The sequence below is a fragment of the Lampetra fluviatilis genome, chromosome 25 (assembly GCF_964198595.1).
Source record: "Lampetra fluviatilis chromosome 25, kcLamFluv1.1, whole genome shotgun sequence".
Classification (NCBI taxonomy): domain Eukaryota; kingdom Metazoa; phylum Chordata; class Hyperoartia; order Petromyzontiformes; family Petromyzontidae; genus Lampetra; species Lampetra fluviatilis.
Window position 1 is genome coordinate 8687368 of NC_136299.1, and position 13318 is coordinate 8700685.

Here is a 13318-nt window from a genome sequence, read left to right on the forward strand (position 1 = left end):
GAATGGAAGTAATAAAATAAAAAAAATAGAACATAATAATTGTATTATTAAAATAATAAAAATAAAACATAATAATTTTATTATGTTTTATTTTTATTATTTTATTATTTCCATTCTACGTGACTTTACCGAAAGAACCAAGAAGATGAATCCCTGCAGTCACGAAAGCTTTGAATCGAAAAACACTACCGTTCTGCTGCTGCCTGCCGCTGCTACCATGTTGTTTGTATTGTGTTTGTTGTTGTTGTTGTTCCTGGACATCTGTGAAAAAGAGCTTCACAGCTCATCGGATTCCTCCAGTGTTGATAAATATTCTGAATATGATTCTGTGGCTGAGGCGGTAATCATTTGGACGCGTTTGTTCGTCACGTGACAACTTTATATGACAGGGTTCTTCAAAATGTGTTTTAACACTTGTGAGAATTTGCAACAATGCCACGTGAAATGTGACTCCGGGCTCTGGAGACCACATGGAGAAGATTCCAGGCCACGCGTTGACAACGATGGCGAACAAGTGGGAGACTCTTTGACTTTTGAGGCTATTAACATTACATTTGTTATCACGTCACAGTGTATTATTATTAGTATCCGTTATTTTTGCATTAAAAAACGATAGTTCCGTGTGAGTGTTAACATTTTTTTCAAACACCCTGTAATTGTCCGTGTCGGGTGGTGGAGGGATCTACAACACACACACACATTTAGTTCAGGGGATCTGACCCCCGCACAGAAATAAGTTACGAATTAAAACAAGTCATTTCTTCGCATTCGTTTTTGTTGTTGTTGACACAAAACTGATTTTGCAAACACAAATTAAACGAGCGCTTTGAACGCAGACTCCAAACTTTGCTTGCAGGGAAGGCGCGCCGGCAGATCTGCCTGCACATGCACGGCCACGTTAGTTAATCCACTGCTGGATGAGGGCCTCACCGCACAGGTCAGCGCGTGTCGGTGAAGGGCGGGGATCATAGACGTGGGAGCACAGTGCAATATAGCACGATTCCACTGCTACACACAGCGGTCGCCACGCAGCAGTCTACGGCACATGTAAGGTGTGGTCGCCCGTCCAATCAATAGCCAGGCTCAACTTCGCTTAGCAAAGGGGTGGGTAACGTCCGGCCCGCGGGCCGTACAAGGCCCACGAAATCATTTGGTGTGGCCCTGCCAGGGCAACCGCAGGCGGGACTCGAAATTCAAAAAATCTAGGAGCAAACCTGGAAAAGCAGTTGCGAGTAGCAACATCATCAACACCAGCTAACATCACGCGCCTCGCCAAAGAGAAGCAGTTCCAGCCATCACACTAGGGGACGAGCTAATTAAATGTTTGACCAAATATAACAGGCTAATTTTTAAGTTGATAATTTTGTATGGCACGCGAATTATGTTATACAAATATCCAAATGGCCCTTGGCAGAACAAAGGTTCCCCACCCCTGGCTTAGCCCATGGAGACCTAGATCATCCACGCTCTCTGCCGCCGTCCCAACTGCTGGCCTAGAGCCCCCGTGCGGGGGAATTCCACATTCTCATGGCGGCGGCCAGTCCATCCATCCACACGACGCAGTCACTGCTGACTTCCCACGATGTGGTACTAAATGTGTCTACCCCGTACACACGGCGACGACGACGATGATGATGGCAGACCACAGCTTCACACGCGCTGGATGTAAAGAATACTAATACACTGACAGCCCTTTCTCAATCCACTGCTGGATGAAGGCCTCCCTCCCACGCTGTTGTCGCTCACGGGGATTGATGAGCGTACTTCACCGCGCTGGTCAGTGTGCACTGGAGACAGAAGACAGGTTGGAGGAGTCGTGGGGGGGGGGGGGGGAGGGTGTGGGTACCCGGACTGGTTGAGACATCACTCGCCACTGATGTTAACCGTGGTCGGGTATCGAACCTCTCTGGTCGCCGGCTTAATAGCGCAGCGTGCTAACCGCCGCGCCACCAGCAGTACACTTGGGACTTGCGATCCAGAGAAGCCGCCGGTTCCGATCAGATCTCCCCGGCGTTAATTCTAGATTTGAAGCTTTCGTGACTGCAAGTATTCACATTCTTAGGTTTTTTTTAAATTTTACTTTTATTAATTTAAATTTTTTACCTACGTGCCTTTACCGAAAAAACCTAAGAATATCTCCCCGGCGTGGCAGGTGCGAAGCCACAAGGGAAGTCGCCCTCGAAAGTGGCCCGGCCCTCTGCCCCAGCCAGCGGTATTTCAATGCGTTACGCCGGTTCGGCCCGACGAGGCGAGGTTCGCGTTGCGGGTGGGGAGAAGTGTGGGTACTCACACCTACCGGGAGACGTCTGGCCAGCGTGCGTGAAGTAGACACACAAGTACCCTCCTCTGGAGGTGGGGGCGGCTCTGTCGGCTCGAGCAGGCAATTGCAGGGGCCGCGCCTTTATCATTGTTTACATTATTATTAATATCACTTTATAGATGTTCTTCTTCCCCACCCCACCCATCTCCCCCCCCAACCCTGAAAAAAAATCGTATATTTTTTTAGCGTAAAAAAACACACACACACACAAAAAACCACAAATTTAAATTAAAACACGAAAACGTCCCGCACGCGGACACGCCACGAGCCCGCCGGGCAGATCACGTGGTCAACGCCGGCACTCGCCTCGACTCCTCCGCCTCCACGATGGCAACGACCGTCGCCAGCTCGTCGCCCGAATCCCCACGGGCCATCCCGTGCTCATCATCATCAACAATACCATCATCACCATCGTCACCCTCGTCGTCACCGTCGTCGTAGCTATCGTCGTCACGGCGTCTGTCGCTAAGGCAGTGGCGGCGGCTGAGCGATGCGGTGACGGCGGTGGCGGCGTTTGGGCAAGCGGCGCCACCGGCCGCGGCCACCGCGGCGGCTCCTCCGCTCGGCGTCACCGTCGGCGCCGTCGCGGGCCCCTCCGGAGCTTTCGGGGCCCCTCCGTTGACGAGCGGCTGCTGCTGCTGCTGCTGCTGTTGCCTCTCGCCCCTCGGCCCCAGCGACGAGGTGGAGCACGGCGAGCGATCGGCGGCGGCGGCGGCGACGACCGAGGGCGCCGCGTCCGTCGTCTCTTGATCGGGCTCGAAGCCGCTGAGCCGTCGGCGTCGAGCCGCGTCGCCCCCGAGGCCGGAGCCGCGTCCGACGCCGCCGCCGCCGGAACTGCGGGAGCCGCGGGAGCCGCGGGAGCCGGCCCAGCGTCCGCAGAGCCGCCGGCACAGAGACTTGCGGCAGAAGATGTATATCCAGGGGTCGAGGATGGGCGTGATGGTGTACATGCGCAGGCCCAGCAGGTCGAGGGCCTCGTTGGCCGGAGCGCCGCTCGCGTTGATGAAGGCGCGGATCTGGTAGGAGGCGGGACGGAGACAGACGCGAAATGTGGTGAGCTGGACGACGACGACAACGACAACAACAACACGAGTAATGATTGTACACATCCCATCAATAACACGGACTTTCCTGCGGAGTGAGTCATTTCAAGTCTGGACCAGTTTCGACGCTCCAGTGTCTCATCAGCAGCAGCTGGAGAGTCAGGATTGCTTGGCTCTATCAATGCTGGAGGAAGAGTTGGGATAGTAGTATGAGGAGTTGGATTCGCAAGAGTAGGAGGAGTAGAAACAGTAAGAAGATGAGTAGGAAGAGGAAGAAGAGGAGCTACATCATGGGACCTCCTTTGCCAGAACACAAATATGAGGATAGGGTTTTCCCCTTTTTTCTGGCAACAAAACAGCTGTGTTAAAGTGTTAAAACACCAAACTAAGACCTTTTACAAGGAACCATGTCTGCATTAACCACAATGCTTGTGGTCAGAATGCAAACAAAAAATCTCCTCTGATAATAAATGCATTGTCCTTGAAATTGATTGGTCCACACCAGAGACAGCTTTCATTTGAGCCTCGTCTCAAAGCGGTGTTAGACCAGAGGACGCCAAAAGGTGTTTTGGCGTCCTATGACCTAACACCGTGTAAAAGGTTTCAGTTTGGTGTTGTAACATCATATCCCCTCCCTTTGATGCTGCTAATCCTGCATAATGCACGGGCATAAGTAGTACTAATCACATACCTGCATTTCCCATAAATAGGCTAAATTCCTCTTGATATGCAAATTCCTTTGTCAAGGCGCTCTTCCCCCTCCAACCCAGCTTAAATATACGCTGCCAAGCTTGGTGGTGTTCATTCAGACGCTGTCTTTCTGACAGACCTGTTCTTCACCTGAGGATGGCTGCTTGTGTTGTAGCCGAAACGTCGTGAGAATTATTATGTTTAATTTTTATTATTTTATTATTTCCATTCTACGTGACTTTACCGAAAGAACCAAGAAGAAGATCTTAACACAGCTGTTTTGTTGCCAGAAAACAGGGGAAAACCTATTCGGAAGAGTAGGCCAAGAACACGCCCTACAGGAGGAGGGAGTCTCCCCCTCTCTCGAGCTCCCTCTAGTGGAGGTTCCTTCCGCCGGCAGTGGCACGAGGAGAGCAACTGCATGGGCTGCGCCTTCACCTCCACTACAGACAGCAGCGGCCGTGCTCTGACGAGGGCGCACGAGCGAAGGAGATTTGTTTTTTTGTTTTAGAAAAAGTAAAAACTTTAAAAGTAAAACTTAACAAACAAAAAATAAGCCAATAAAAAAAAACAAATCTCTCAACCCCGCACGCACGCCTAGAGAAATACCCAACACTTCCTCTTCTCTCAGCCTCCAAGTGCGGAAATTCCATTTCGCAAACCAGAATTGCGGCTACTTTATTATTATTACGGTGTGCGTGTTACGGGGGGGGGGGGTGAAGGAAGAGTTCCCTGGCAGCCTCCAACACAATGCGAGAGCCCTGGTTTCCTTCCCCCCCCCCGCCAAGCCTTTCAATGAAGGAGGTGGGAGGCGGGGGGCGGGGCTAAGATCCAGGCTGCGACATGGATACCGTGCAGGAGAAATGTCGAAATGTGTGCGGGGAACGTGAGGTGCCCCTCGATGCGGCTGCAAAAACCACACGACGATAGACAACGCCAAACAGCACGTGCCTGTTACGTGCGCGTCTGTGAGTCTATATGCACCTCTATGGGTCTCTTTTAGCAGTCTCTCAGCAGGTCAATGGGTCTTTACGTGAGTCTGTGAGTTATATGCAGGTCAGTGGGCATCCATGTGAGTCTGTGGGTCTCTAAGCAGGTCAATGGGTCTCCATGTGAGTCTGTGAGTTATATGCAGGTCAGTGGGCATCCATGTGAGTCTGTGGGTCTCTCAGCAGGTAAATGGATCTTTACGTGAGTCTGTGAGTTATATGCAGGTCAGTGGGCATCCATGTGAGTCTGTGGGTCTCTAAGCAGGTCAATGGGTCTCTATGTGAGTCTGTGAGTTATATGCAGGTCAGTGGGCATCCATGTGAGTCTGTGGGTCTCTAAGCAGGTCAATGGGTCTCTATGTGAGTCTGTGAGTTATATGCAGGTCAGTGGGCATCCATGTGAGTCTGTGGGTCTCTAAGCAGGTCAATGGGTCTCCATGTGAGTCTGTGAGTTATATGCAGGTCAGTGGGCATCCATGTGAGTCTGTGGGTCTCTAAGCAGGTCAATGGGTCTCTATGTGAGTCTGTGAGTTATATGCAGGTCAGTGGGCATCCATGTGAGTCTGTGGGTCTCTAAGCAGGTCAATGGGTCTCTATGTGAGTCTGTGAGTTATATGCAGGTCAGTGGGCATCCATGTGAGTCTGTGGGTCTCTAAGCAGGTCAATGGGTCTCTATGTGAGTCTGTGAGTTATATGCAGGTCAGTGGGCATCCATGTGAGTCTGTGGGTCTCTAAGCAGGTCAATGGGTCTCTATGTGAGTCTGTGAGTCTCTAAGCAGGTCAATGGGTCTCCATGTGAGTCTGTAGGTCTCTAAGCAGGTCAGTGAGTCAATGGGTCTCTATGTGAGTCTCTATGCAGGTCAATGGGTCTCCATGTGAGTCTGTGAGTCTCTATGCAGGGCAATGGGTCTCTATGTGAGTCTGTGAGTCTCTAAGCAGGTCAATGGGTCTCCATGTGAGTCTGTAGGTCTCTAAGCAGGTCAGTGAGTCAATGGGTCTCTATGTGAGTCTCTATGCAGGGCAATGGGTCTCCATGTGAGTCTGTGAGTCTCTAGGCAGGTCAATGGGTCTCTATGTGAGTCAGTGAGTCTCCAAGCAGGTCAATGGGTCTCCACGTGAGTCTGTGAGTCTCCAAGCAGGTCAATGGGTCTCCACGTGAGTCTGTGAGTCTCCAAGCAGGTCAATGGGTCTCCACGTGAGTCTGTGAATCTCTAAGCAGGTCAATGGGTATCCATGTGAGTCAGTGAGTCTCTAAGCAGGCCAATGGGTCTCCATGTGAGTCTGAGTCTCTAAGCAGGTCAATGGGTGTCTATGTGAGTCAGTGAGCCTCTACGTGAGTCCAAGGGTGTCTCTGTGAGTCCACGAGCCTCTTTGCAATTCATCGGCGACGGGGCCGAGATTCCCAACTCGCACTGCACCGAGGACCCCGGTTCCAACCGTCCATGGGCAGCCTGGAATCCAGATCCGAGCCCAAGATTTTTCAGCAGTCCCGACTCAGCAATTACACCTCCCACAACACCCCCACCCCCCCCCTCCCAAATCCCTCCCCTCCTCCTGAACCCCGAATCACCCCGGCGCCCCCACAGCTCCGAAGGGATTTCATGGCGGCGCTGACCCCGGTGTCGCTATCGTCGCCTAACGAGCGGAGCGGGCGAGCAAGCGGGACGAGGAGTGAGCGATTGAGACGGTGACGAGGAGGGAGGAGGAGGGAGGGGGGGAGGTAATGGTGCGGAAACTCTTGGTGCGACCTCGCGGGAGCGAAGGGCGAATTGGGGAGCTCTCGGGCAGAGATTCGCATCCAGCACCGCCGTGTTTATAGATCTCTTGTTTCCACGCTTCGGTGCCTATTTATTTTGCTTTCTCAAAATAATTGAGCCGGCACAAAATGTAAAAAAGAACTCCATTATTCGTCGCATTATTATTATTGTTGCTACATGGGTTTTTTTTTTCTTTGCAGTGGGCGCAACCTTGAATACCCTTTTCATCACGGTCAGGCGAGTGTTGCAGATGTAATCAGGAAGAGCGGGGGGGGGGGGCTGTGATGGGGGGGGAGGGGGTAAGGGGGAGGGGTGGGGGCGGGGGGATTGAGACGCGTGGTGTGTAGGATGGAGGAGCAGGAGGATGGGGTCGGCAACTTTGGAGGTTGGGACTAGGAGGAGGTGATGGGTGGGACGCGTGGTGTGCGGTGCAGAGGAGGAGCAGGTCAGGTCGCCAAGCTGGGCCGCAGAGAGGCCCCGAGTGGGCGACCAAGCAGAGGAGGAGACACGGAGGCGGCGCTGGAAGGACGTGTCAGCATGGACACGCAATGTGAAGCATTCGATGGTCACGTATCGTGTGGAGTCAATATCGGCTTTGATCAATCATCGTTACATATACATTTTATATATAGATAAAACCACGGGTGGATTAGTGGCACAACGGCCAGCAAACTGCCATGTGGGTCGGTTAATTGACGACACACGTGACTGCACAGTCACGGACCCGCCACCACTGCCACCACCACCACAACAGCCACCACTACTACCACAGCCACCACCACCACAAGAGCCACAACCAACAACCACTACCGCCACCATGACCGCCACTACTTCAACCAGCCGCATGAACAGCATCAGCAACAGCAGTATGGAGAGCGGCTTTTAGGGTAGACAAGTAATGGAAAGTTCAGAATCGGTGACATCGACGGAATAAATATGAGCATGAAAGAGAGAGACAGAGAGAGACAGACACACACAGAGAGACACAGAGAGAGAGACAGAGACAGAGCGAGAGAAAGAGACTTTGACTTTTAAATAACTTTTATTGTCGCCAGCAGCAAAAGCACTGGAGGCGATTTCGATATGAAATACACGAAGTCACCAGCAAACAAATGAAAATAAATGCTACAAATCCACGCGCTGTGGCGCTAAAAGCACCGCGCACAACACGAAAGAAAAGTCACGTGGTCGTGGTGGTCATCGCGCACGCCACGGTGACGAGCGAGCGCTTCAGAAGGTGAACACGCAGGCCTCTGAACACTGGAAGCACAGAGCAGCCGTCGGTGTCACCTTCCAGCATCATTTTTCTCATTCTGTACACCGCCATCTTCGCCCGAGTACAGGCGAAGTTGGCGAGGTCATGGCGCTTGTTAGCCAGGTAGGGCACCACATATACGAAGCTGCTGTTGTAGAAGGGTACCGCCAGTTTCCTGAAGATGTCCCCCAAAAGGCGGAACATTGGGTTGAGCCGCTGGCAGTGTAAGTACTGGTGGGGCAGATCCTCCCTGGCACCGCAGGAAATGCACAAGTCTGTTACCCATGGCGACATTCGCCTGAGCCACACGGCCGATGGCAACGTGCAGTGTGCCAATCTCCACTGGAGGTCAGAGACAGAGAGAGACAGACACACACACACACACAGAGAGACAGACACACAGAGAGAGAGAGACAGACAGAGAGACAGAGAGAAATACGCGCGCGCGAATGGCTGTCAGCTGGAGTTGTCCCGCATTTGAACGCTCTGAGGAGTGATGAGGAGCAGAGTGGTGGGTGTAGGGAGACACGTGGTCCTGTTGACGCTGCCGCGGTATCGTTCTCGTCCGCTCGCTACAATGCGGCTCAGCCTGAGGCCACCGGGGTTTCGGCCGCCCTCCGGATGAGAAGCTCAGCTGTCAAAATAAATAAATGATTAGATGGATACTAAATACATTATTTATTGCTGCCCTCGCGCGAGAGCGTCTGCGAGCAAGAAAAGTTGTGCTCCTCGTCGCCTTGAGAGGGGAGGAGGATGATGATGACGACGACGAGGAGGAGGATGATGAGGATCATGAGGATGATGAAGATGATGAGCATGATGATGAGGATGATGATGAGGATGATGATGAAGATGATAATGAGGATCATGAAGATGATGATCATGATGATGAGGAGGATGATGAAGATGATGAGGATGATGAGGATGATGATGAGGGTGATGATGAGGATCATGAAGATGATGATCATGATGATGAGGAGGATGATGAAGATGATGAGGATGATGATGATCATGCTGATGATGATCATGATGATGATGAGGATCATGAAGATGATGATCATGATGATGAGGAGGATGATGAAGATGATGAGGATGATGATGAGGGTGATGATGAGGATCATGAAGATGATGATCATGATGATGAGGAGGATGATGAAGATGATGAGGATGATGGTGATCATGCTGATGATGATCATGATGAGGATCATGATGATGAGGATGATGATGAGGATGATGATGTTATTGAGGATGATGATGAGGATCATGATGATGAGGCAGATGATGAAGATGATGATGAGGATCATGAAGATGATGATCATGATGAGGAGGATGATGAAGATGATGAGGATGATGATGAGGGTGATGAGGGTGATGATGAGGATCATGAAGATGATGATCATGATGATGAGGAGGATGATGAAGATGATGAGGATGATGGTGATCATGCTGATGATGATCATGATGATGATGAGGATCATGATGATGAGGATGATGATGAGGATGATGAGGATGATGATGTTATTGAGGATGATGATGAGGATCATGATGATGAGGATGATGATGAAGATGATGATGAGGATCATGAAGATGATGATCATGATGATGAGGAGGATGATGAAGATGATGAGGATGATGATGAGGGTGATGAGGGTGATGATGAGGATCATGAAGATGATGATCATGATGATGAGGAGGATGATGAAGATGATGAGGATGATTATGATCATGCTGATGATGATCATGATGATGATGAGGATCATGATGATGAGGATGATGATGAGGATGATGTTATTGAGGATGATGATGATGATCATGATGATGAGGATGATGATGAAGATGATGATGAGGATCATGAAGATGATGATCATGATGATGAGGAGGATGATGAAGATGATGAGGATGATGATGAGGGTGATGAGGGTGATGATGAGGATCATGAAGATGATCATGATGATGAGGAGGATGATGAAGATGATGAGGATGATGATGATCATGCTGATGATGATCATGATGATGATGAGGATCATGATGATGAGGATGATGAGGATGATGAGGATGATGATGTTATTGAGGATGATGATGAGGATCATGATGATGAGGATGATGATGATGAGGATGATGATGAGAATGATGAAGAGGAGGAGATGAGTTCGATTTCGGCTCACGACTAACACCAGTGACGATTATCTGAACCGGTCATGGGCCTCCCCTAGGTAAACTCAGCCTCAAATATCGCCTCAAGGGAGACAAAGGCGGCCGGGCGTGGTGCTGGCCACCCACCCCCCTCGCGTGCCCTTCCGGCCTTCATAAGTGCTACTCGCTAACAGCACTCGCCCCAAACAGTCTCTTACAGGCTAGGTACGTGGTGAATATTTGTCGTTGTCGCCTTCAAAGGAAAATAAGTACATATACATACATACAAACACGCACGCACAACAGGCGACGTTTCGGGGGATTGCCCTTCTTCAGTTAGCACGTGCAACGGACATCAGACCTTGGATGATGGAGGAGGAGCGAGAGTGCCCTCATCGATTAGAAGCTCACCCCCACGCGGCCTGTCGAACTCATGCTTTAGAATAAAATAAAACAACGCTGCATTTCTTCGATCGAAAGAGCTCACTTCTTTCAAGACGGCTTTGTTGCGCTTAGTTTGGTTGTTCCTCCCCACACCCCCACCATCCACGCGCACCTCCGATTGGCACGGTTGCGGAAGAAGTTCAACACCCCTATCCCCTCCCTTTGATGCTGCTAGTCCTGCATAATGCACGGGCATAAGTAGTACTAATCACATACCTGCATTTCCCATAAATATGCCCATAAATATGCTAAATTCCTCTTCATATGCAAATTATTTTGTCAAGGCGCCTTTCCCCCCCCTTCCAACCCAGCTTAAATATATGTTCCAAGCGTGGTGCTGTTTCATTCAGACGCTGTCTCCCCGACAGACCTGGTCTTCACCTGATGACGGCTGCTTGCGTTGTGGCCGTAACGTCGTGAGAATAATTTTATTATGTTTTATTTTATTCTTTTTATTGTTTCCATCCTACGTGACTTTACCGAAAGAACCAAGAAGACACGTGCGTACGTTTGACACGCCTCGCGAATCACAACAACAACAACAACTGCAACAACTACAACTCCGGGAAGAGGTGAGTGGAGACATCTCCCCCCTCCACCCCATCCCCTCCCCCTACCGAGTGCCGTGCGAATTCACGTGGTTAGCCGGGGGAAGAGCGCTCATGGGGTTAAGGTGACAGAGGAGTCAGGAGGTCGTGAAAACCGCTCTTCCCTCCTCGTTAACCGGTTCATTAGTCGCGGAGTGGTCGGGGGGGTGAGGGGTGGAGGCCCGGATCCCCCCACCCCCCACCCCGCGTGATTCCGGGGATTGAGATCCAACACCTGGCCACTGCCTCCGGCGAGCCGAGTTCCTGTCCGAGTGATTCCTGCTGTAAGTTTACGCAACAGCGGTTCTCGCTCTCACGTTTTTTTCCTCTCTCGCGCGCTCTCTCCCTCTCACTCTCTCTCTCAGTTTCTCTGTCTCTCGCTCTCTCTCTCATGTACAAGTCTCCCGTAGCCAAACGCTGCGGTGACCTCCAATGGAGGTTGGCACGTTGCCATCGGCCGTGTGGCTCAGCCGAATCTCGCCGGGGGTAACAGACTTGTGCATTTCCTGCGGTGTCAGGGAGGATCTGCCCCACCAGTACTTACACTGCCAGCGGCTGAAACCAATGTTCCGCCTTTTTGGGGGATATCTTCAGGAAACTGGGGGTGCCCTTCTACAACAGCTGCTTCGTATATGGGGTGGTGCCTTACCTGGCTAACAAGCGCCATGACCTCGACAACTTCGCCTGTGCTCAGGCGAAGATGGCGGTGTACAGAACGAGAACAAATATGCTGGAAGGTGACACTGACGGCTGCTCTGTGCTTCCAGTGTTCAGAGGCCTGCTTAAGGCGCGGCTCCGGCTGGAGCACGCGTACCACACACATGTCGGTGATGTGCGCGTCTTCTTCAAACACTGGGGAGCCGGAAAAGCCCCTCTCTGTACCAGCGTGGACGGCATCCTCGGGTTCACCTTCTGAAGCGCTCGCTCGTCACCGTGGCGTGCGCGATGACCACCACCACCACGTGACTTTTCTTTCGTGTTGTGCGCGGTGCTTTTAGCGCCACAGCGCGTGGATTTATAGCGTTTAATTGAATTTGTTTGCTGGTGACTTTGTGTATTTCATATCGAAATCGCCTCTAGTGCTTTTGCTGCTGGCGTTAATAAAAGTTGTTTAAAAGTCAAAAGTCTCTCTCTGTGTGTCTCTCTCGCTCTGTCTCTCTCGTGAGACTCCAGCCGGTGCTACCATCACCTGGGGTGTTGGGTTGTGATGTTGGAGATGCACGCGGCTCGCATTACGCACAGGATACGATCGTCATCACCATCAGCACTGCCATTATCACCATCACCGCTAGCATCATCACCATCACCGCTAGCACCATCACCCCTAGCATTAGCACCATCACCACTAAGATCATCACCATCACCGCTGGCATCATCACCATCACCTCTAAGATCATCACCATCACCGCTAGCATCATCACCATCACCGCTAGCACCATCACCCCTAGCATTAGCACCATCACCACTAAGATCATCACCATCACCGCTGGCATCATCACCATCACCGCTAAGATCATCACCATCACCGCTAGCATCATCACCATCACCGCTAGCACCATCACCCCTAGCATTAGCACCATCACCACTAAGATCATCACCATCACCGCTGGCATCATCACCATCACCACTAAGATCATCACCATCACCGCTAGCATCATCACCATCACCGCTAGCACCATCACCCCTAGCATTAGCACCATCACCACTAAGATCATCACCATCACCGCTAGCATCATCACCATCACCGCTAGCACCATCACCCCTAGCATTAGCACCATCACCACTAAGATCATCACCATCACCGCTGGCATCATCACCATCACCACTAAGATCATCACCATCACCGCTGGCATCATCACCATCACCACTAAGATCATCACCATCACTGCTAAGATCATCACCATCACCGCTAGCATCATCACCATCACCACTAAGATCATCACCATCACCGCTGGCATCATCACCATCACCACTAAGATCATCACCATCACCGCTGGCATCATCACCATCACCGCTAGCATCATCACCATCACCGCTAGCATCATCACCATCACCGCTAGCCGATGAACGTTGCTCACAGACAGCATCGTCCGCCCTTTC

At 51.2% G+C, this 13318-nt stretch overlaps 1 protein-coding gene across 1 annotated transcript in view; it reads right to left on the reverse strand.

The window, feature by feature from the left end:
- Positions 1-2522: 2522 nt before the first annotated feature.
- LOC144941899 (prostaglandin E2 receptor EP2 subtype-like) overlaps positions 2523-13318 on the reverse strand; it is a 48564-nt gene continuing 37768 nt past the window's right edge. Inside the window, exon 2 of the mRNA XM_078868402.1 lies at positions 2523-3336. Coding sequence (XP_078724528.1) covers positions 2602-3336 — 735 coding nt within the window. The 3' untranslated portion in view covers positions 2523-2601. The remainder of the gene's footprint in view (positions 3337-13318) is intronic.